Raw genomic sequence first — 22,766 nt, 5'->3', positions numbered from 1 at the left:
GTCATTACCCACAGCTCATGACCATAGGTGAGGGTTGGGATGTAGATCGACCGGTAAACAGAGAGCTTAGTCTTTTGGCTCAACTCCCTCTTCACCAATATAGTCTGGTACAGTGACCACTTCACACTCAGCTGCAAACCGCTCCAGCGAGCGTTGGAGGCATCCATGTGATTCGCCAAAAGAACAACATCATCTGCAAATAGCAGAGACGCCACCCTCCTGCCTCCACACATAATGCCCTCCTGACCCCGGCTACGCCCGGACACTCCATGAATATCACAAACAAGAGTGGAGACAGAGCACAACCCTGGCGAAGTCCAACGCTAACCCTGAAAGAGTCTGACTTAATGCCAAGTATACGGACACAGCTCTCACTCCGGGAGTACAGAGATTGGATAGCCCGGAGTAGTAGCCCCGGCACCCCATACTCCCAGAGGACCTCCCACAAGATATCTCGAGGAACACGGTCATAAGCCTTCTCCAAGTCCACAAAACACATGTAGACTGGGTTGGCAAACTCCCATGCCCCCTCAACAATCTGTGAGAGGGTGAAAAGCTGATCCATTGTTCCACGGCCGGGACGGAATCCACATTGTTCCTCCTCAATCTGAGGTTCAACTATCGGTCGGAGTCTCCTTTCCATCACCTTTGCATAGACTTTCCCAGGGAGGCTGAGCAGTGTGATACCCTGATAATTGGCACACACCCTCCGGTCCCCCTTTTTAAAAATAGGGACCACCACCCCAGTCTGCCAGTCCAAAAGTACTGTTCCCGAGGTCCATGCAATATTGCAAAGGCGTGTTAGCCATGACAGCCCCACAATATCCAGAGCCTTAAGCATTTCTGGACGAATCTCATCCACCCCCGGTGCCTTACCACTGAGGAGCTTACCAACTACCTCAGTGATCTCCACCAGGGAAATGGAACTTGACACCCCAGAAGCCTCTGGCCCTGACTCCCGTGAGGGAGGCATGTCTCCCGGATTAAGAAGTTCCTCAAAGTGCTCCTTCCACCGACCGGCAATATCCTCATTTGAAGTCAGAGTTTCTCCACCCTTGCCGAATACAGCTTGGGCGCAGCCACCCCGACCCCTCCTGAGTCGCCGGACAGTTGTCCAGAACCTCTTTGAGGCCGAACGAAAGTCTTTTTCCAAGGCCTCACCAAACTCCTCCCATGCCCTGGATTTTGCTTCTGCCACAGTTGCAGCTGCCACCTTTTTTGCCTGTCGGTACCTATCTGCTGAATCGGGAGTCCTTCAGGCCAACCAGTCCCTAAAGGCCTCTTTCTTCAGCTTGACGGCCTCCCTCACCACTGGTGTCCACCAGGAGGTTCTTGGGTTACCGCCCTGACAGGCACCCACAAGCTTTTGGCCACAGCTACGCCTGGCAGCTTCCACAATGGAGGTTTTGAACAGGGTCCATTCAGACTCCATGTCCCCTACCTCCTCCGGGACGTGAGAAAAGCTCTCCTGGAGGTGGGAGTTGAAATCATTCCGAACAGGGGCCTCTGAAAGTCGTTCCCAGCACACCCTCACTATTCGCTTGGGCCTACCGGGTCTGACCATCAGTCTTCCCTGCCATCTGATCCAACTCACCACCAGATGGTGATCAGTTGACAGCTCAGCACCTCTCTTCACCCTAGTGTTCAGAACATATGGTCCCAAGTCAGATGAAACGACAACAAAGTCGATCATTGACCTTTGACCCAAGGAGCTCTGGTACCATGTACACTTATGAACATCCTTGTGTTCGAACTTGGTGTTCATTATGGACAATCCATGCCTGGCACAGAAGTCCAATAACAACTCACCATTCGGGTTTAGATCGGGCAGGCCGTTCTTCCCAATCACGCCTCTCCAGGTCTCCCAGTCATTGCCAACGTGAGCATTGAAGTCTCCCAGTAGGACTATGGAGTCTGTAGGCGGGACCCTTTCCAGAACCCCGCCCACTCGCTCCAGGAAGGCCGAATACTCTGACCTGTTGTTTGGTGCATACGCACAGACAACAGTCAAAGTTTTCCTCTCTGCAATTTTAATTCGCATTGAGGCGACCCTCTCGTCCACCGGGACAAACTCCAACTGCCTGGTCACCAGCTGGGGACTTGTGAGTATCCCCACACCCGCCCGGCGCCTCTCACCCTGTGCAACCCCTGAGTAGAAGAGAGACCAACCCCTATCCAGGAGTTTGGTTCCAGAGCCGACACTGTGGGTGGAGGTGAGCCCAACTATATCTAGTTGGTACCTCTCAACCTCCTGCACAAGTTCCGGCTCCTTCCCCCCCAGTGAGGTTACGTTCCATGTACCAAGAGCTAGTTTCTGCTGCAGGAGCCTAGGCCAACTAGGGCCTCCCCACCATCTCCCACTGCCAATATGGCACTGCACCGCTCCCCCATGCTGGACCTTGCGGGTGGTGGGCCCACATGGCCTCCCCACGTTGCCTCTTCGGGCTGAGCCCGGCCGGATTACGTGGGCTGCCCGGCCACCAGGCACTCACCGTGGAACTCTACCCCCAGGCCTGGCTCCAGGGGTAGGTCCCGGTGACCCTTTCCCGGGCAGGGTACACGATTTTTTATGTACCATATTCATGGAGAATAAACTTTGGATCGTGTAAGTCTGGGTCTTCACTCCAGACCAGTTCGCCCTGGGAGACTCTACCAGGAGCATATTGCTCCCGATGACTTAGCTCTGAAGATCCCTAGACCACACAAGCCCTTCCGCCACGACAAGGCCCCGATCCAGGAAGGGTTTCTTTCTTTCTTTCTTTCTTTTATTTTTGTTTATTTTTGAAAGTGATTAGATGATAATTAGAACCAAACCACAGTGCAGAATAGTCTTAGTATTTAAACCTCATCTGACAGGGCTTTGGCCAAGGAGAAAATAGCTCTTGGTCACGAAAAGAAGGAGAGAATTGTCAGTAAGCAGGCTTTGTGTGCTGTATGCATTTAATGGGCACCTGTGAAACCCATGCTTCCAGTCTCATCCCCTTACTTTGAAAAATCTTTCGCCAATTAGCTTATGAAGTCAATAACACAGAGGTTCACTTAGATGTAGATGTTTACTCAATGTGCTCAATAAAAATAGTTTAGGTAGATTGTGTTTGTGCGTAATTGTGAATTAGATAATAATCAGACCACATTTTAGTAGTATTCAGTGCTGAAATCCAGGCAATTTCAAAGTGTTCATTTACTTCTTCTTGCAAATACACACTGTTCAGTCCGGTTGTTACATGTTCTCTAATATACATTGCTCAGTGTGGTTAATTGGTTATATGTTTTGTTTTGTTAGCTACTTCTTCTTTACTGGCAGATTTTCTGCAGGAGAGCACTTAACTATAAACTACATCACTTATAAACTCAGCAGGACACAGAGTGACCTGCAGGGGGCAGGAGAGCTCTCTGATCTTCAAACCACATGACTTACAAGCCCTAACAGTACACAGAGTGACCTGCAGGGGGCAGGAGAGCACTTAACTATAAACTACATCATTTATAAACTCAGCAGGACACAGAGTGACCTGCAGGGGGCAGCAGAGCTCTCTGATCTTCAAACCACATGACTTACAAGCCCTAACAGTACACAGAGTGACCTGCAGGGGGCAGGAGAGCACTTAACTATAAACTACATCACTTATAAACTCAGCAGGACACAGAGTGACCTGCAGGGGGCAGGAGAGCTCTCTGATCTTCAAACCACATGACTTACAAGCCCTAACAGTACACAGAGTGACCTGCAGGGGGCAGGAGAGCACTTAACTATAAACTACATCACTTACAAACCCTAACAGTACACAGAGTGACCTGCCGGGGGCAGGAGAGTGCTTTGAACTTTTAACTGCATCACTTGTAAACTCAGGAGAGCCCAGCCTTCAGAGTGGTTTATCAACAGTACAAAAATACTAAACAAATACTCAAAAAAATAATAAAGCATTAGATAAAAGGAATATGTGGTATGAGTAAAAAAAAATGCAAAGATGCACTGTGTCTCCGCCCCTTCTTCTCAGGAAGCTGAACAAACCCGTTGAAATGAAAGTGAAACTTGGCATCTCCACTTTACGAAGTGATGAACACAAATGACTTTAGGACAGAAAGACGGTGAGTCTGTAAATCTGAGCTGTGCTAGAGCGAATTATATGAATCTGCAGTGGACAAAGGTCAGTCCAGTAGGTCTTTACTAACAGAATCACTTTCCTGACCTGACGGTTTGAATATTCCTCTGTAAATGGAAAACGTGATCACACAGAGCTGAATCTGAGGCAGTGATTCTGGAGCGGAGTAACTGTGTGTCCTGCTCTTTTCCTCTGATTTCAGGTTCCAGCTGTGACCTGCAGGAGACATGAGCTCCACAATGAATTCCTCTGGAGAAGAACAGCACACAGAGAGAGAGATGAGGTGAGAGAACAGGGACAGTGTGAACACAGATGTAGTGCTGACGGTTAAAGGGTCCATATTAGACATTTTACTTGTACTTTTACTTTGTATACAGACATTAGAGCCGTCCCTGACTGGGTGGGGACGTTAGACCAGTAGAAGGACAAGCTGGTATAATGTGTAGAGGGAGAGTGTTTCATCAAGCTTAGGTGAAACTGTAAACACCGTACGTTTCTCAGAATTAAATCTCTATACTAATTCAACAAAATGTGGCACAGCAACACAGGACACTTTAAACTGTGTGTTTGTGGTGTTTGTGAGAAAAATGGAAAAAGAAGAACTGAGAAATGTTTATCTAACCACCACACAGCATGTGACACAGCACAGAGTTAAAAGAACAGTAGCTGGCTAAGCTGGTGGATGATTAATACAATAATACTTACGTTCTACCTTTAAACTCCACGTCATTCTTGTTCTTTAATAAATCCCTAATTTATACTTCATTACCTCACATTAGATGGTGTTCCATATTTGAAAATTTACATTACAAAGATAAAGTATATAGCCAAAACTATATATGGACTCCTAATTAATGCTTCCAAGTGTTTCTATCCAATAAAATCATAAAATCCATGAGCAAAATTTTAAATATCAAAGTTTCCAAAATATGTTGGAAATACAAATGAGAGTTTAATCAAACAACGCTGTGACAAAACTCATGACTGATGATTTTGCTCACCATAATCATGATATTATATTTTCATACGGTTTCATCTCTAGTTGAAAATCTATCGAGCTGTAGGTCCACAGAATGAGACCTAAGAAACACCGAGTTAAACAGCTGCAAAGCTTGCCTGTTTAACCACTGCTAGGCTAATTAGCACTAGTAGCTGCAAATCTGAAAGGTCCAGCTTCGTTCAGCAGACGAGCTTACCTAATATGCTTACATTTCCAAAATCACTATTTTCCACAGGTTACACAAGACACTGAGGTTGTGCTTCATTAATAAACATGATAAACATTACTGGGAGTGCAGGCGAATGCTCTCGTTTATGACTCGGCCAAATAAAAATGTGCTAAAAATCGGAAGCGTTAGTGCGATTTCAGAAGAAAATATTTCCACAAATGAAAGCAAAGACTGGCCAAATGAGCAATACTTACATAAATGAGTAAAATAAATAGTAATCTTGTTGGAAAAATAAGTTTGTTATAATTTAATTTAGATTTTATTATTTTATTTAATACACATAGCGCAAAATTAACTCCATATTTAACTCCATAAATCAAGCATATATCCTTGCGGTCTCCATAAACAAACACTGGGAGTAGTCTTACTGAAGAGCTCAATGACTTCTGAAGAGATGTCATAGGACGCCTTTGCCACAGGTCAGCTTGTGAAATTTCTGTCCTTTTAGATCGACCCCCGTCCACTGTAATTGCTCTTATTGTGAAATAAAAGCATTTAGGAGCAACAAGAGCTCAGCCACAAAGCAGTAAATCATGCAAACACACCGGATCCGCTGAAGCACTTAATGTGTTATAATCACTACAGAGTTCCAATGTACCTCTGGACGCAACATCAGCATAAACACGGTGCATCAAGAACTTCATGAATCATCATCCAAGCTGAGTGGCTGCACAGAAGCCTGAGATCACTATGATCAGCATGTTAAGCATCTGCTGGAGGGGAGTAAAGTGCCACCACTGGACTCTGGAACAGTGGAACTGTGATCTCTGGAGAGATTAATCAGCTTCTCTATCTGTCAGTCTGATGATGAATCTGGGTTTGGTGGATGAGGAGAACGTTCTCTACCGGAACTCAGAGCCAGCAGTAGAGTTTGGTGGAGGAGGGATGATGGGCTTGGCTGTTTTTCAGGGTTTGGGCTCTCAGTTCCAGTGAAGGGTGATGTTGATGCTACAGCACAAAGACATTTCACAGAGTTAAGCTTCCAGCTTTGGGTCGGCAGTTTGGGGAAGAGCCTTTCCTGGTCCAGCAGGACTGAGCCCCTGAGCACAGACCAGCTCCATAAGGATACGGAGTGACCAGTTTTGTGCGGAAGAACTCCAGTGGCCTCACAGAGCCCTGACCTCAACCCCACTGAACATCTTTAGGATGGAACATCGATTCTGAGTCAGGCTCTCTCATCCAACATCAGTGCCTGACCTCATGCTCTTTTGATTGAATGGGCACAATGTCCACAGACACACTTTAGCACGATTGTGTAAATTGTAGAAAGCTTCCCAGAAGAGTGGAGGCTGGTATAGCCACAAAGGGGGAGAATTGGCCCCCTTTGTGGCTATACCAGCCTCCACTCTTCTTCATATTAACATAGTTGTCAAAGAAGCAAAGAAAACAATCCAAGATAAAACAAATCTCCAAACTGGTCAATTTACAGTAAACATTCTTTACTTTTAATATAAGTTAAAGTAAAAGGATTTTACTAGCTGGTGTGTTTGAAAAAAAGAAAAAATATATATACATGTTCTTCATATGAACAATATCTTTGTTCTAGAATGATGAAGCGGAAAAGATCAGACTCACCTGAGCCCAGCTGTGTGTCCATGAAGAGTGGCCAGTCAATGGATCCTCCAATCACTTTTAGAGAGAGAGGCTGTTCTCCTCCTGTGAGGTAAGGATTGTGTGAGGGTGTAGGACAGTGTCCCTTGCTCCCAGCTCCACCTCCTTACATTCACTCAGCCATGTGTGTCATGTTAATGTAAGCAATGTAGCAGCAGTGAAAACTTTCAGCAGTTATCAAGAGATGTTCGATTGACTGCATAAATAAAACTTGTTTATAATCTGCTGGATTCAGCTGTTTTTCACTTTATTTGGTGTCCAAGTTCAGATCTATAGATGTTTAATGGAGAGGAACTGAACAGTAACAGGTTTAATACAGACCATCAACATCCTCAACAAGCTGATACACATGCTGACACCAGCCTGGACCTGGAGATACAGTGGATTAGGGTTTGGACAAGGTTAGTCAGGATTAGGGCCAGGGTGATGTTTAGGATTAGGTTTTGGGTTGAGGTTAAGGTTAGAGTTAGGATTAAGGCCAGGTTGAGGATTAGGTCTTCGCTAAGGCTGGGTAAGGATAGGTTTTGCTTAATGGAGGTACCAGATCAAGTCTACTCCACATAACATATCAAAAATAAATCTACCTATTGTACATAAAGTATCAACAGAACATCAAAATATTTACCTCAGCTGCATTCAGATGCTTCACTACTGCTTTGTCAATGATATGTCACTGGTACTCTGTTATGAGTGTATTAATCATCTACAAAGGACCACTACAATAAAGTGGTACCATTTAATTAGGTTTTTATTATTGTACACTTTTGCAATAATATTATACTTATTAAAGTCATACAGTGAATGCAACACAATGAACTCAGTACATCAGTTCAGGTTCAATTTTGGCTGGGAGTCACATTTCTCCACTGTGTTCACCTTTTCTTTAATACAAAGCAGTGTTTTAATTCAGAACAGCTCCCTCATTATTCAACAGAGCGACAAAAGTGATTGTAACTCTTGCTGGTTTTAGAGATCAGCTACAGTGAGCAAAAAACTAACAGCACAGCAGAATGAACTAAAATTTCAGCAAACCGAGTGGTGACCCATCGCCTCCCTGTAGGCGGTGCCTATGCATTTACAGCACAATGAACATGCTATAGTAATGTAAATACTTTTGTTTTAAAGTAGAGAGAATATAACAGTAATGTGGAGATTTAGACCTGGAACTGAGTGTAATGTAGAGAATATAACAGTAATGTGGAGATTTAGACCTGGAACTGAGTGTAATGTAGAGAGAATATAACAGTAATGTGGAGATTTAGACCTGGAACTGAGTGTAATGTAGAGAATATAACAGTAATGTGGAGATTTAGACCTGGAACTGAGTGTAATGTAGAGAATATAACAGAAATGTGGAGATTTAGACCTGGAACTGAGTGTAATGTAGAGAATATAACAGTAATGTGGAGATTTAGACCTGGCACTGAGTGTAATGTAGAGAATATAACAGTAATGTGGAGATTTAGACCTGGAACTGAGTGTAATGTAGAGAATATAACAGTAATGTGGAGATTTAGACCTGGAACTGAGTGTAATGTAGAGAATATAACAGTAATGTGGAGATTTAGACCTGGAACTGAGTGTAATGTAGAGAGAATATAACAGTAATGTGGAGATTTAGACCTGGAACTGAGTGTAATGTAGAGAGAATATAACAGTAATGTGGAGATTTAGACCTGGAACTGAGTGTAATGTAGAGAGAATATAACAGTAATGTGGAGATTTAGACATGGAACTGAGTGTAATGTAGAGAGAATATAACAGTAATGTGGAGATTTAGACCTGGAACTGAGTGTAATGTAGAGAATATAACAGTAATGTGGAGATTTAGACCTGGAACTGAGTGTAATGTAGAGTATATAACAGTAATGTGGAGATTTAGACCTGGAACTGAGTGTAATGTAGAGAATATAACAGTAATGTGGAGATTTAGACATGGAACTGAGTGTAATGTAGAGAGAATATAACAGTAATGTGGAGATTTAGACCTGGAACTGAGTGTAATGTAGAGAGAATATAACAGTAATGTGGAGATTTAGACATGGAACTGAGTGTAATGTAGAGAGAATATAACAGTAATGTGGAGATTTAGACCTGGAACTGAGTGTAATGTAGAGAATATAACAGTAATGTGGAGATTTAGACCTGGAACTGAGTGTAATGTAGAGTATATAACAGTAATGTGGAGATTTAGACCTGGAACTGAGTGTAATGTAGAGAATATAACAGTAATGTGGAGATTTAGACATGGAACTGAGTGTAATGTAGAGAGAATATAACAGTAATGTGGAGATTTAGACCTGGAACTGAGTGTAATGTAGAGAGAATATAACAGTAATGTGGAGATTTAGACATGGAACTGAGTGTAATGTAGAGAGAATATAACAGTAATGTGGAGATTTAGACCTGGAACTGAGTGTAATGTAGAGAATATAACAGTAATGTGGAGATTTAGACCTGGAACTGAGTGTAATGTAGAGAGAATATAACAGTAATGTGGAGATTTAGACCTGGAACTGAGTGTAATGTAGAGAATATAACAGTAATGTGGAGATTTAGACCTGGAACTGAGTGTAATGTAGAGAGAATATAACAGTAATGTGGAGATTTAGACCTGGAACTGAGTGTAATGTAGAGAATATAACAGTAATGTGGAGATTTAGACCTGGAACTGAGTGTAATGTAGAGAATATAACAGTAATGTGGAGATTTAGACCTGGAACTGAGTGTAATGTAGAGAGAATATAACAGTAATGTGGAGATTTAGACCTGGAACTGAGTGTAATGTAGAGAATATAACAGTAATGTGGAGATTTAGACCTGGAACTGAGTGTAATGTAGAGAGAATATAACAGTAATGTGGAGATTTAGACCTGGAACTGAGTGTAATGTAGAGAGAATATAACAGTAATGTGGAGATTTAGACCTGGAACTGAGTGTAATGTAGAGAGAATATAACAGTAATTTGGAGATTTAGACCTGGAACTGAGTGTAATGTCGAGAATATAACAGTAATGTGGAGATTTAGACCTGGAACTGAGTGTAATGTAGAGAATATAACAGTAATGTGGAGATTTAGACCTGGAACTGAGTGTAATGTAGAGAATATAACAGTAATGTGGAGATTTAGACCTGGAACTGAGTGTAATGTAGAGAATATAACAGTAATGTGGAGATTTAGACCTGGAACTGAGTGTAATGTAGAGAGAATATAACAGTAATGTGGAGATTTAGACCTGGAACTGAGTGTAATGTAGAGAGAATATAACAGTAATGTGGAGATTTAGACCTGGAACTGAGTGTAATGTAGAGAGAATATAACAGTAATGTGGAGATTTAGACCTGGAACTGAGTGTAATGTAGAGAATATAGCAGTAATGTGGAGATTTAGACCTGGAACTGAGTGTAATGTAGAGAATATAACAGTAATGTGGAGATTTAGACCTGGAACTGAGTGTAATGTAGAGAGAATATAACAGTAATGTGGAGATTTAGACCTGGAACTGAGTGTAATGTAGAGAATATAACAGTAATGTGGAGATTTAGACCTGGAACTGAGTGTAATGTAGAGAGAATATAACAGTAATGTGGAGATTTAGACCTGGAACTGAGTGTAATGTAGAGAATATAACAGTAATGTGGAGATTTAGACCTGGAACTGAGTGTAATCTAGAGAGAATATAACAGTAATGTGGAGATTTAGACCTGGAACTGAGTGTAATGTAGAGAGAATATAACAGTAATGTGGAGATTTAGACCTGGAACTGAGTGTAATCTAGAGAGAATATAACAGTAATGTGGAGATTTAGACCTGGAACTGAGTGTAATGTAGAGAGAAGATAACAGTAATGTGGAGATTTAGACCTGGAACTGAGTGTAATGTGGAGAGAATATAACAGTAATGTGGAGATTAGACCTGGAACTGAGTGTAATGTAGAGAATATAACAGTAATGTGGAGATTTAGACCTGGAACTGAGTGTAATGTAGAGAGAATATAACAGTAATGTGGAGATTTAGACATGGAACTGAGTGTAATGTAGAGAGAATATAACAGTAATGTGGAGATTTAGACCTGGAACTGAGTGTAATGTAGAGAATATAACAGTAATGTGGAGATTTAGACCTGGAACTGAGTGTAATGTAGAGAGAATATAACAGTAATGTGGAGATTTAGACCTGGAACTGAGTGTAATGTCGAGAATATAACAGTAATGTGGAGATTTAGACCTGGAACTGAGTGTAATGTAGAGAATATAACAGTAATGTGGAGATTTAGACCTGGAACTGAGTGTAATGTGGAGAGAATATAACAGTAATGTGAAGATTTAGACCTGGAACTGAGTGTAATGTAGAGAGAATATAACAGTAATGTTGAGATTTAGACCTGGAACTGAGTGTAATGTAGAGAATATAACAGTAATGTGGAGATTTAGACCTGGAACTGAGTGTAATGTAGAGAATATAACAGTAATGTGGATATTTAGACCTGGAACTGAGTGTAATGTAGAGAATATAACAGTAATGTGGAGATTTAGACCTGGAACTGAGTGTAATGTAGAGAATATAACAGTAATGTGAAGATTTAGACCTGGAACTGAGTGTAATGTAGAGAGAATATAACAGTAATGTGGAGATTTAGACCTGGAACTGAGTGTAATGTAGAGAGAATATAACAGTAATGTGGAGATTTAGACCTGGAACTGAGTGTAATGTAGAGAATATAACAGTAATGTGGAGATTTAGACCTGGAACTGAGTGTAATGTAGAGAGAATATAACAGTAATGTTGAGATTTAGACCTGGAACTGAGTGTAATGTAGAGAGAATATAACAGTAATGTTGAGATTTAGACCTGGAACTGAGTGTAATGTAGAGTATATAACAGTAATGTGGAGATTTAGACCTGGAACTGAGTGTAATGTAGAGAGAATATAACAGTAATGTGGAGATTTAGACCTGGAACTGAGTGTAATGTAGAGAGAATATAACAGTAATGTGGAGATTTAGACCTGGAACTGAGTGTAATGTAGAGTATATAACAGTAATGTGGAGATTTAGACCTGGAACTGAGTGTAATGTGGAGAGAATATAACAGTAATGTGGAGATTTAGACCTGGAACTGAGTGTAATGTAGAGAGAATATAACAGTAATGTGGAGATTTAGACCTGGAACTGAGTGTAATGTAGAGAATATAACAGTAATGTGGAGATTTAGACCTGGAACTGAGTGTAATGTAGAGAATATAACAGAAATGTGGAGATTTAGACCTGGAACTGAGTGTAATGTAGAGAATATAACAGTAATGTGGAGATTTAGACCTGGCACTGAGTGTAATGTAGAGAATATAACAGTAATGTGGAGATTTAGACCTGGATCTGAGTGTAATGTAGAGAATATAACAGTAATGTGGAGATTTAGACCTGGAACTGAGTGTAATGTAGAGAATATAACAGTAATGTGGAGATTTAGACCTGGCACTGAGTGTAATGTAGAGAGAATATAACAGTAATGTGGAGATTTAGACCTGGAACTGAGTGTAATGTAGAGTATATAACAGTAATGTGGAGATTTAGACCTGGAACAGGGAAAGACAATAATGGTTATGCTTACACCTTTTACTGATGCATGTATTTTTTTTCTCTTTATTCCCAAAAAACAGTGTCCAGATGGAGATATCACACATGTCCAGTACAAATCATCTGGAATCCGTATTCAAGGTCTTTATCAAACACTTTATAAAATGTGACTCTGACCTCTCCATCATATGAATTACTTAGTAATTTTTCTCTCTAAGATAAATGTCTTTTTATACTTTTTCCTAATCAGGATTTGGAGATCAAACTAATAGAATTGTTTTGATTTTAGTGGTTTTCTGTTTACTGTTTACTCCTGATCAGCATCTGGAGCACAAAATAGTCTCTCTGGTGAAGAAAGAGCTGAAGAGGTTCAAGAAGCTGCTGAGTGCAGATTACCCAGCATGCTCTGAGAGAGAGGTGGAGGCTGAGGAGGATCAGAGCAGTTCCAGAGAGGAGGTGCTGAAGATCACACTGAACATGCTGAGGAACATGGAGCAGACAGACCTCGCTAACACCCTACAGAGCAGTAAGAGCTGTGGGCGGGGCTTCATTACATCACTGTAACGTTAGAGGAAGAGCGCACGTCTCAGACTAAGAGCTGATCTAGGACCAGTTATCACCTTTAACATCCTAATGGAGGCGGTTATTTGGACAACTGAGAGAACTGATATTATATCAGTAATGAATTGCCCGTATTGATCATTTTTCTTCAGATTGTCCTGTGTTCTGTCATTTGTATATTTAAGGTTATTGCTGTTTTTCTCAACCCACCTATTGTTATATGCTCAGTGTAGAGATGAACAAGTATGGTGATAGTATACAACCTTGTCTAACTGCTTTGCCAATGTGGAACCACTCTTTGTCCATTTTCTGTCATGACTGTTTATGTTAACCAGTGTAGAACGGCTTCAGCAGAATGATGAGATGCTCTGAGATATCCTCTTTCCTTTGTACATTCCACAGTTTCTCTAGTGGAATAATTACTTCAGCACTTTAATGCATTACAAATGAAAATTCATTGATGCATAATGATGTTTTGAAATGTCATTTATTTAGTCAGTATACTAACAAACACAGGAGACTAATTAGGAGTGTACCAAAATGTCAGTGAATACTGAATGTGATATTGTGGTTAACTGTGATACAATGTAATATATACCATTATTTCTGTGCTTATTAGAGGTGTCCCCTGTGTATCAGCAAGAACTCAAATCAAAACTGATGAAGAAATGTAAAAGAATTAATGAAGGAATCTCACAGCTTGGAACCCTTCTGAATGAGATCTACACAGAGCTCTACATCACAGAAGGAGGGAGTGGAGAGGTCAATGATGAACATGAGGTCAGACAGATTGAGGCAGCATCCAGGAGACCAGCAACAGAGGAGAAACCCATCAAATGCAGTGACCTCTTTAAAGACAGACCCATCAGAATTGCGCTGACTAAAGGAGTTGCTGGAATTGGAAAAACAGTCTCAGTGCAGAAGTTCATTCTGGACTGGGCTGAAGGAAAAGCAAACCAGGATGTCCAATACATATTTCCACTTCCATTTAAAGAACTGAATTTGATGAAGGAGAAAAGACTTAGCCTGATGGAGCTTCTTCATCAGTTTTTCCCTGAAATAAAGGAACTAAAATCAATAGACTGTGATTCTCACAAAGTCATGTTCATCTTTGATGGTCTGGACGAGTGTCGACTTCCTCTAGATTTCCAGAACAATGAGAGCCTTTGGGATGTAACAGATTCAGCCTCAGTAGATGTGCTGCTGACAAACCTCATCAAGGGGAACCTGCTTCCCTCGGCTCTCCTCTGGATAACCTCTCGACCAGCAGCAGCCAATCAGATCCCTCCTGAGTGTGTTGACCTGGTAACAGAGGTACGAGGGTTCAGTGATGCTCAGAAAGAGGAATACTTCAGGAAGAGAATCAGTGACCAGAGCCTGGCCAATAAAATCATCTCACACATGAAGTCCTCAAGAAGCCTCTACATCATGTGCCACATCCCAGTTTTCTGCTGGATTGCAGCCACTGTTCTAGAGAGAGTGTTGGGTGGAGCAGAAAGTGGAGAGATCCCCAAGACTCTGACTCAGATGTTCACCCACTTCCTGATCTTTCAGATCAAACACAAGGACCAAAAGTACCATGGGAAATATGACACTGATCTTCAGCAGACCAGAGAGATGATTCTGGCCCTGGGAAAACTGGCTTTCCAACAGCTGGAAAAGGGCAATCTGATCTTCTATGAGGATGACCTGAGAGAGTGTGGCATTGATGTCAAAGAAGTGTCAGTGTACTCAGGAGTTTGTACCCAGATCTTCAGAGAGGAGTTTGGGCTGCACCTGGGGAAGGTGTTCAGCTTTGTGCACCTGAGTGTTCAGGAGTTTCTGGCTGCTTTATATGCATTTCTCTCCTTCATCAGTGGAGAAAGAACAAAACAGCTGACCACTGATCTCTCTGATATTTTCAGAGAGTCCAGCATGTCAGACTTCCTCAAGTCTGCAGTGGACAAGGCCTTACAGAGTGAGAATGGACACCTGGACCTTTTCCTCCGCTTCCTTCTGGGTCTCTCACTGGAGTCCAATCAGACTCTCTTACGAGGCCTACTGACCCAGACAGGAAGCAGCTCTCACAGCAAAGAGGAAACAGTCCAGTACATCAAGGAGAAGATCAGAGAGAATCCCTCTACAGAGAAATCCATCAATCTGTTCCACTGTCTGAATGAACTCCATGATCATTCTCTATTGCAGGAAGTTCAGTCATACCTGAGGAGAGGATATACACTTATCAATGGAGTTGGTCGTCTCAGTGGAGTGAATCTCTCTCCTGCCCAGTGGTCAGCTCTTGTGTTTGTGTTGCTGAACTCAGAAGAAGAGCTGGATGAGTTTAACCTGCGTACATATCACCCATCAGAGGATGGACTTCTGAAGCTGCTGCCAGTGATCAAAGCATCCAGAAGAGCCTGGTGAGAATTTCAGTCATAAATGTGTTACTGCACTTTTTCCTATTTTAAAGGTGTAGTAGGTGATTTTGTAGAAATCTGAAATATAGTCTATAATATAATAAACCATATTAAAACGTTACATAATTGTAATTTTTTTAGGTTCATGTTACTTTATTTGTATTTTCTTTTTATTTCCCAAGTTCATTGTTTAATCATAGAAACATCCTAACTACACATTTCCTAAATACTGTCTTAACTTTTGGATAAACCCCATGAGTGCCATTCTGTTTCAAGCTAATTTTTTATCATTAGCTGTTCTATTGATAATAGATTCTTATTGTTAATAGGCATTTGTGATAGGAAGGTTTCCAAGAATCACAGGCAAAAGAGCTGTAATTTGTCTTGCTCTGGGGCTATTTTTTGTTTCTTGGAGAGAGGCATAGATTTGAATATCAGCCGTAACAGTGTATTGTAAGATTTAGCAAGATTAGATATTTTTCTGAAATTACGAAAGATTAGCATCTATAATGATAAAAAATTATTTAATTAGAAATAAAGATAGGACGTTTCTGTAATGTATCATCATTTCTTTTTCAGGTTGTGTTACTGTAATCTTACAGAGAAAGGCTGTGCAGCTCTGTCCTCAGCTCTCAGCTCGGATTCCTCAGGTCTGAGAGAACTGGACCTTAGTTACAATAACCTGCAAGATTCAGGAGTAGAGCTGCTCTCTGCTGGACTGAAGAATCCACACTGTAAAGTGAAGAAACTGAGGTAAGATTATCACTTTATCACTGTGAGTGTACAGATCTATCTCTTTTTCTCACTCACACACACAAAAACACACACTTCCATAGCTCTGCATGGTTTTCTAAGTCAATAACACATTTAAAAAGAGAAGGAGAAAGACTGCAAAAGAGTGTATGTGTGTGTCTGTCAGTGTGTGTGTGTAAACATCAGTGGTTTGATGTATTACATTTCTCTCCTAGGCTGAGTTGGTGTAGTCTCACAGAAAAAAGCTGTTCAGCTCTGTCCTCAGCTCTCAGCTCAAACTTCTTCAGTCTGAGAGAACTTGATCTGAGTTATAATGAACTGCAGGATTCCGGAGTGGAGCTGCTCTCTGCTGGATTGGATAATCCACACTGTAAACTGGAGATACTGAAGTAAGTTCTTCAATGTATCTGTGTGTGTAAAAACCACACACACACACACACACACACACATACACACGCACACACACACACATGCACACAGATGCTAGCAAGGATTTTAGGTCCTATTAAAAGGTATCACATTGGGCCTGGCATTGTAAAAAACTTAGTGCTAACTTGGCTACTTAGTTGAAAGCCAGTTGATAGCCATTAGCCATTATTTTAAACATTAGCACTTTAGTTCAATGCTAATACATTCGAATCCTTCGAGGTACTGAGATCTGTAAAATGGACACTCACTAACATAAAATCTCAAATATGCTCCCATGTATGTATCTTTATTACAAAAAAAACAAAGAAAACAAAACATAAGACAAGATAGACTTTTATTATCCCACTGGGGGAAATTTGCATCGTTACAGCAGATAAAGAGCAGTAAGTAGACAAAGATGTGCATCATACAAACTACAAAATGTAAGCTAAACTATAGAAATAAATAAATAAACAAGACGTCTGTTAGCAGAAAAAATATTTAAAAATAAAAATAGAATAAACAAACTACAAATGTACAGTTTACACATGCAGTTTTATGGATATTGCACATTTCTGAGCAGGTAATGACTGGATATCACACAGAAACTGTAGATATTGCGCAGTAATGTTTAGAGATATAGTACAGAACTTGTGTATGTATTGCACTTGTACCATCCATCAGCAGCAGATACTGCACATTAATTAGAGGTAGGATAAGATACAGGACTATGTGGTGAGCTCGTGATGGAGTGCACTATGATAGAGTGAGGTGTGAGCCCATAGTGTGTTTATGACGGAGAGTGTCTGAGTCTCTGCTTGGGGAGGTTCTGGTTGTAGAGCCGAACGGCCGTGAGGAGAAAGGAGCTGCGGCATCTCTCTTTCCCACATCACAGGAGGAGGAGCCGGTCACTGAAGGAGCTGCCCAGTCCACCTGTAGTGGGTGAGAGGGGTTGTCCATTATGGATGCAAGCTTGGCCAACATCCTCCTCTCCGCCACCTCCCCCACTGGGTCCAGCGCACAGCCCAGGACAGAACCAGCCTTCCTGATAAGCTCGTCCAGTTTCTTCCTCTCTGCTGCTGTAATGCCACCTCCCCAGCAGACGATGCCATAGAAGATGGCTGATGCCACCACATAAAAAGAGTCATAAAAAGAGTGGAGAAGTCTGCCCTGTGTTACAAAGGACCGGAGACTCTTCAGCAGGTGGAGTCTGCTCTGGCCTTTCTTACACAGGGCGTGTGTTGTCAGACCAGTCCAGTTTGTTGTTTAGATGAACACCCAGGAACTTGTAGGTCTTGACAATCTCAATGTCCCTTCCCTGGATGTTCACTGAAGTGGGTGAGGAGAACTTAGTCCTGTGGAAATCCACCACCAGCTCTTTGGTTTTAGCCGTGTTGATCTGGAGGCAGTTCTGCTGGTACCAGCCCACAAAATTCCTTGTAACTTCTCTGTATTCCCTTTCATCGTCGTCTGGGATGTAGCCAATGATGGCAGAGTCATCAGAGAATCTCTGGAGGTGACAGGTTGAGGTGTTGTGGGTGAGGTCCGCAGTGTAGAGGGTGAAGAGGAATGGGGTCAGGACTGTTCCCTGTGGGGCCCCTGTGCTGCAGAGCAGTGTTTCAGATACACAGTCCTTAAGTCGCACATACTACGGTCCGTTTGTGAGGTAGTCCATAGTCCATGTGATGAGATGGTGTTCTCCATCTTGCTCCCTAGTAGATGTGCTTGATGGTGTTGAAAGCACTTGATAGATCAAAGAACATGATTCTAACAGTGCTTCCCACCTTTTCAAGATGAGCGAGGGATCTGTGGAGTAGGTAAGTTATTGCATCCTCCACTCCAATGCCTGGCTGGTAGGCAAGTTGCAGAGGATCCATAGCTGGTCCCATCATTGGACAAAGCTGGGCCAGAACAAATCTTTCCAGAGCCTTCATCAGATGCGAGGTCAGTGCCACTGGTCTGTAGCCATTCAGATCACTGGGATGTGCAGTTTTTGGGATAGGTACTACACACGATGTCTTCCAGAGATCTTGACACTCTCTCCTGTTTCAGGCTTACGTTGAAAATGTCCTTTACTATCCAACACAACTGCGCAGTGCCTCAGGATCCCAGGACTGATGTTGTCTGGACCTGCTGCCTTCCTCACCTTCATCTTCCTCAGTTCCCTCCTCACTTGTTCTCTGGTTAGGGGCAGAGGAGCTGAATGCTGGGAGCTGAAAGCAGGGGTGTAAGCTGGGCTGAGGGAGGGTCAGCTACCAGATCAAATCTGTTGAAGAAATTGAGGTCATTTGCCCATTGCAGGTTTCCTACAGGCTGCCTGTTGGACTCCTTAAAACCTGAGATGGTTTTAAGACCCCTCCAAACTCCAATTGCATTGTTCTGTTGTAGCTGGCCTTCCATTCTCTTCCTGTACTGGTCTTTGCCCTCCCTGATATTCCTCCACAGCTCCTTCTGTACTCTCCTCATTTCCTCTTTGTTTCCAGACCTAAATGCCCTCTTCTTTTCTTCCAGAGCAGCCTTCATATCTGGGGTAACCCAGGGCTTGTTATTGGAAAAACACTGTACAGTCTTGGTGGGTATAGTGTTCTCCACACAGAAGTGTATGTAGTCTGCGACGCAATCAGTGAGAACATCAACATCATCACCATGTGGGTCACAGAGAACCTCCAAATCTGTTGTTTCAAAGCAGTCCTTCAGAGCCTCATAGGCCACGTCCGACCAAATTCTCACCTGTCTTGTGTTGACAGGACACCTGTGAACAATGGATTTGTAGAGAGGCAGAAGACGTTCCAGATTGTGATCTGACTTGCCCAAGGGTGGGAGGGGTGATGTGTTATATGCATCCTTGGTGTTTGCATAAAACAGGTCCAGGTCTTGTGTTGCAAGTCACATACTGTTTGAAGTTGGGAAGTGTGGAGGACAGGGAAGCATGATTCAAATTCCCAGAAATGAGGATGAGAGCTTGTGGATGCTGTGTTTGGAGTTTGCTCGTGACTGAGTGGATGACGTCACATGCTGTGCACGCATCAGCGGAGGGAGGAATGTACGCAGTTACTGTGATAACATGTGAGAAATCATGAGGTAGATAGTACGGCCGCATGTTAACAGGTAACAATTCAACATCCCTGCTGCATATCTGTTCTTTAACAGTTATGTGTCTTGCATTGCACCATTGGTCATTTATGTACACAGTCAGTCCCCCTCTTTTTCTTTTACCACTTTCCTTCGTCCTGTTTGCCTGCCGAATTTGGAAGTCTTCCAGTGCGATGTATGCACTGCCGGTATTCCTGCTGGTGTCGTATCAGTGCCGCTAACTCGTCCACTTTATTGGAGAGCGATCTTACATTCCCCATGTTGACCGAGGGAAGAACGGGTTTATAGTGTCTTGTCCGAGCACAACGCTCGACACCGGCGCGTTTTCCCCTTCTTCACCTCAGCTCACGTGGAATCTCAGTGAAGCTGTCTGGTGTAACAACAGTGTTGCTAAGCACTAACAGCTGTTCCGTGGTGTAAACATTGGAGCTGTGGCTGCACTCGTGCTCCCCCAGTGTGAACACAAAGAAAACTCCCAAAACGAGCAGGACAAACACCATTGTTCTGAACATGGTTGAGTCGAGTGTAAGCAGATAATAACAAGATGACAGATACTACATAAAAACTTAAGTGATTAAGAAAAAAAGAAAGTTTAATTGAAGTAAAAAGAATGAGCTGCTGTAAAAAGAGGCGGAACCGGATAAGTGTGTAGTATATAACTAATGTACTTATATCAGAAAATGAGTTACATTTATGGCATTTGGCTGACACTCTTATCCAGAGCGACTTACAATTTGATCATTTTACTCAGGTAGGCCAAGGTGGTGTTAGGAGTCTTGGCCAAGGACTCTTGATTGGTACAGTGTTTGCCCAGGTGGGGATTGAACCCCAGTCTACAGTGTAGAAGGCAGAGGTGTTACCCACTACACTAACCAATCACCAGTTGTGGAAAAAAAATACTGTTTGGATTCTTATCATCCTGAAAAGAATTTATTCATTTTTCTTTTTATTATAATAGTAAGAAAAGAAATTACTACAGACCCCTACAATTATGCCATGCCATGGTGTGATTTAGCCCAATGCTGCTTTTACCATTGTTCAGTTGGGAGTAGGGCTAGTGAAAGGAGTATGGGGAGACATGCCTGGAGCAGTTGTAAGCGTATGTGGATGGGGAGAGAGAACTGCTGAGCCTGAACCTGCATCTTTTTGGCCTGCAGGGACATCTGATTTAGTATGCATACCCTAATCAAATGTATTTGATTTAATTTGATTTGATAGACAGATAGAAAGACAAAGAGAGAAAACATTGAAACACAGAGAGAAAGAGAGATACAGAATAAAGGGGGATATGGAGCAAGAGAATGTGATACAGATATAGATATGAAGAGAGAGAGAGAGAGAGATCAGAGAGAGAAGCACAGACACAGAGAAGGTAATGATTAAAACAGGATATATACAGAGGGACACTATAATGTGAAGACTCACTCCAAGTGGAGAGTGAACCCAGGCCTCTTTTTGTAGGAGGCCTGTGTAAAATTGGAGAGTCACTGATTGAAAACATGGGAGTAGCTAAAAAACACACAATGAAAGCAAAGAACCTGTTCTTTAGAAATAGTAACATATTACAATTACTATAAACTAGAAGTGTGTAAAAAGAAAACTTAGGACAAGGTGTCAAACTATTGACACCTTACCAGTGAAACCTCTGGTCAGAAACAAACTAAGGATATCAGGGGAAAAATACAGGGCGATTCAAAAAGATTCATTCAGTTTCAAAGTGCTATATTTTTACAACCGTGAGGCGCCGAGGAACCAACCACACTCCAACTGTAAGAGGGGGTCATAGAGTTTCTGACCGGCTCCTTCAGTCTGAGAGGAGCTGAGACCCCTGAGCAGAACGTTCTGCGTTCTCCACGTCAATAAGAGTGAATCCGTCAGAACTGTGCAGCGGGATTTTCATCAGCAGTGAAGCTCCAGCAGCTCAGACCGTTCGTCATTGGTTCCACAGCACTGGATGATCTCCGAAATCCCACTGAAAGAGCCGTGAGAGCAGCGATGCCTGACACGCTCAATCCGTACAGGGTATTCAAGATGACAGCGCACACAGATGCAGCGGCTCGACGCTCTCCATTATGGTGCTTTTTTTTTTGTGTTTTTGTGTATATGTTTGTTCGTCAACATCACGTTTAGTACCGCAAACCCTACCTACAGGATCTTCTGAGTATCGGATTATTGCATGACCAGGCCGTTACCAGTGAATTTCTGCACGCACACAGCAAACCGGAGGAGATAGCCAGGGCGCTCCGTGGTTTGTTGTTGGCTCCAGCAGGCAGCATAGGCGGAGGAGATGCAGGCAAAAGCAAAAGTGTGGCTGCCGGTCTGGCCTAACGGCTAGGCTAAAGAAACAACCACACAAGCCAGCACTACCCAGCGTCTTCCTCACCAACGCCAGGGCCATCACCAACAAACTGGACAAAGTGAACCTGCTGATTTCCACCAACAAATTAATTGCTGACTGCTGTATTTGGTCATTACGGAGACGTGGCTGCACTCACTCATCCTGGATGTAGCCACTGAGCTAACAGGCCGCACAACGTTCCGCTGGGACAGAAACAAAGACTCCAGTAAATCAAGGGGAGGAGGGCTATGCATTTATGCCCATAACAGCTGGTGCACTAATGCCAAAATCATTGATAGACACTGTTCTTCTGATTTGGAATACCTGACAGTTAAATGCACATTCCCAGTTCTCCCCAAATTCCAACAACAAATAATACATTAGACAAGGTCTACTCAAACTTCAAGAACAGTTTTAAATCAACATTATTACCACATCTGGGCCAATCAGATCACTGCTCCATATTTTTAACTCCCGCATTTTTAACTCTAACCCCTTCAAAAGAAAATCTCAACCCATCACAAAGACCATCAAAACATGGTCTGAAGGAGCTTCCTCACAGCTGCAGGATTGCTTCGAAACGACCGACTGGAATGTCTTTGAGGATCAGGACCTGGTGGAGTACACATCATCTGTACTCTGTGACATCAAAACCTGTGTGGACAATGTTACAGTGGACAAAAACATCAGAGTATAC

General features: G+C 42.4%; 1 protein-coding gene across 6 annotated transcripts in view; it reads left to right on the top strand.

The window, feature by feature from the left end:
* The window catches only part of LOC108412234 (NACHT, LRR and PYD domains-containing protein 12-like), a 63,297-nt gene that overhangs the window by 1,407 nt on the left and 39,124 nt on the right, over positions 1-22,766 (top strand). For 4 of the 6 annotated variants that reach the window (XM_037541084.1, XM_037541082.1, XM_037541085.1 and 1 more), the window contains exons 1-8: positions 3,558-4,089; positions 4,306-4,386; positions 6,879-6,995; positions 12,604-12,661; positions 12,842-13,046; positions 13,701-15,480; positions 16,057-16,230; positions 16,446-16,619. In XM_037541084.1, the coding sequence (XP_037396981.1) occupies positions 4,331-4,386; positions 6,879-6,995; positions 12,604-12,661; positions 12,842-13,046; positions 13,701-15,480; positions 16,057-16,230; positions 16,446-16,619 (2,564 nt within the window). In that variant the 5' untranslated portion in view covers positions 3,558-4,089; positions 4,306-4,330. Of the gene's footprint in view, positions 1-3,557; positions 4,090-4,305; positions 4,387-6,878; positions 6,996-12,603; positions 12,662-12,841; positions 13,047-13,700; positions 15,481-16,056; positions 16,231-16,445; positions 16,620-22,766 lie in introns of those variants that run through there. The other 2 variants (XM_037541083.1, XM_037541086.1) reach the window with 2 other exon arrangements.

Source organism: Pygocentrus nattereri, chromosome 9 (assembly GCF_015220715.1).
Source record: "Pygocentrus nattereri isolate fPygNat1 chromosome 9, fPygNat1.pri, whole genome shotgun sequence".
Lineage (NCBI taxonomy): Eukaryota > Metazoa > Chordata > Actinopteri > Characiformes > Serrasalmidae > Pygocentrus > Pygocentrus nattereri.
Note: the sequence above shows the minus strand (reverse complement) of the source record. Positions and strands in the feature narration are given on the sequence as shown.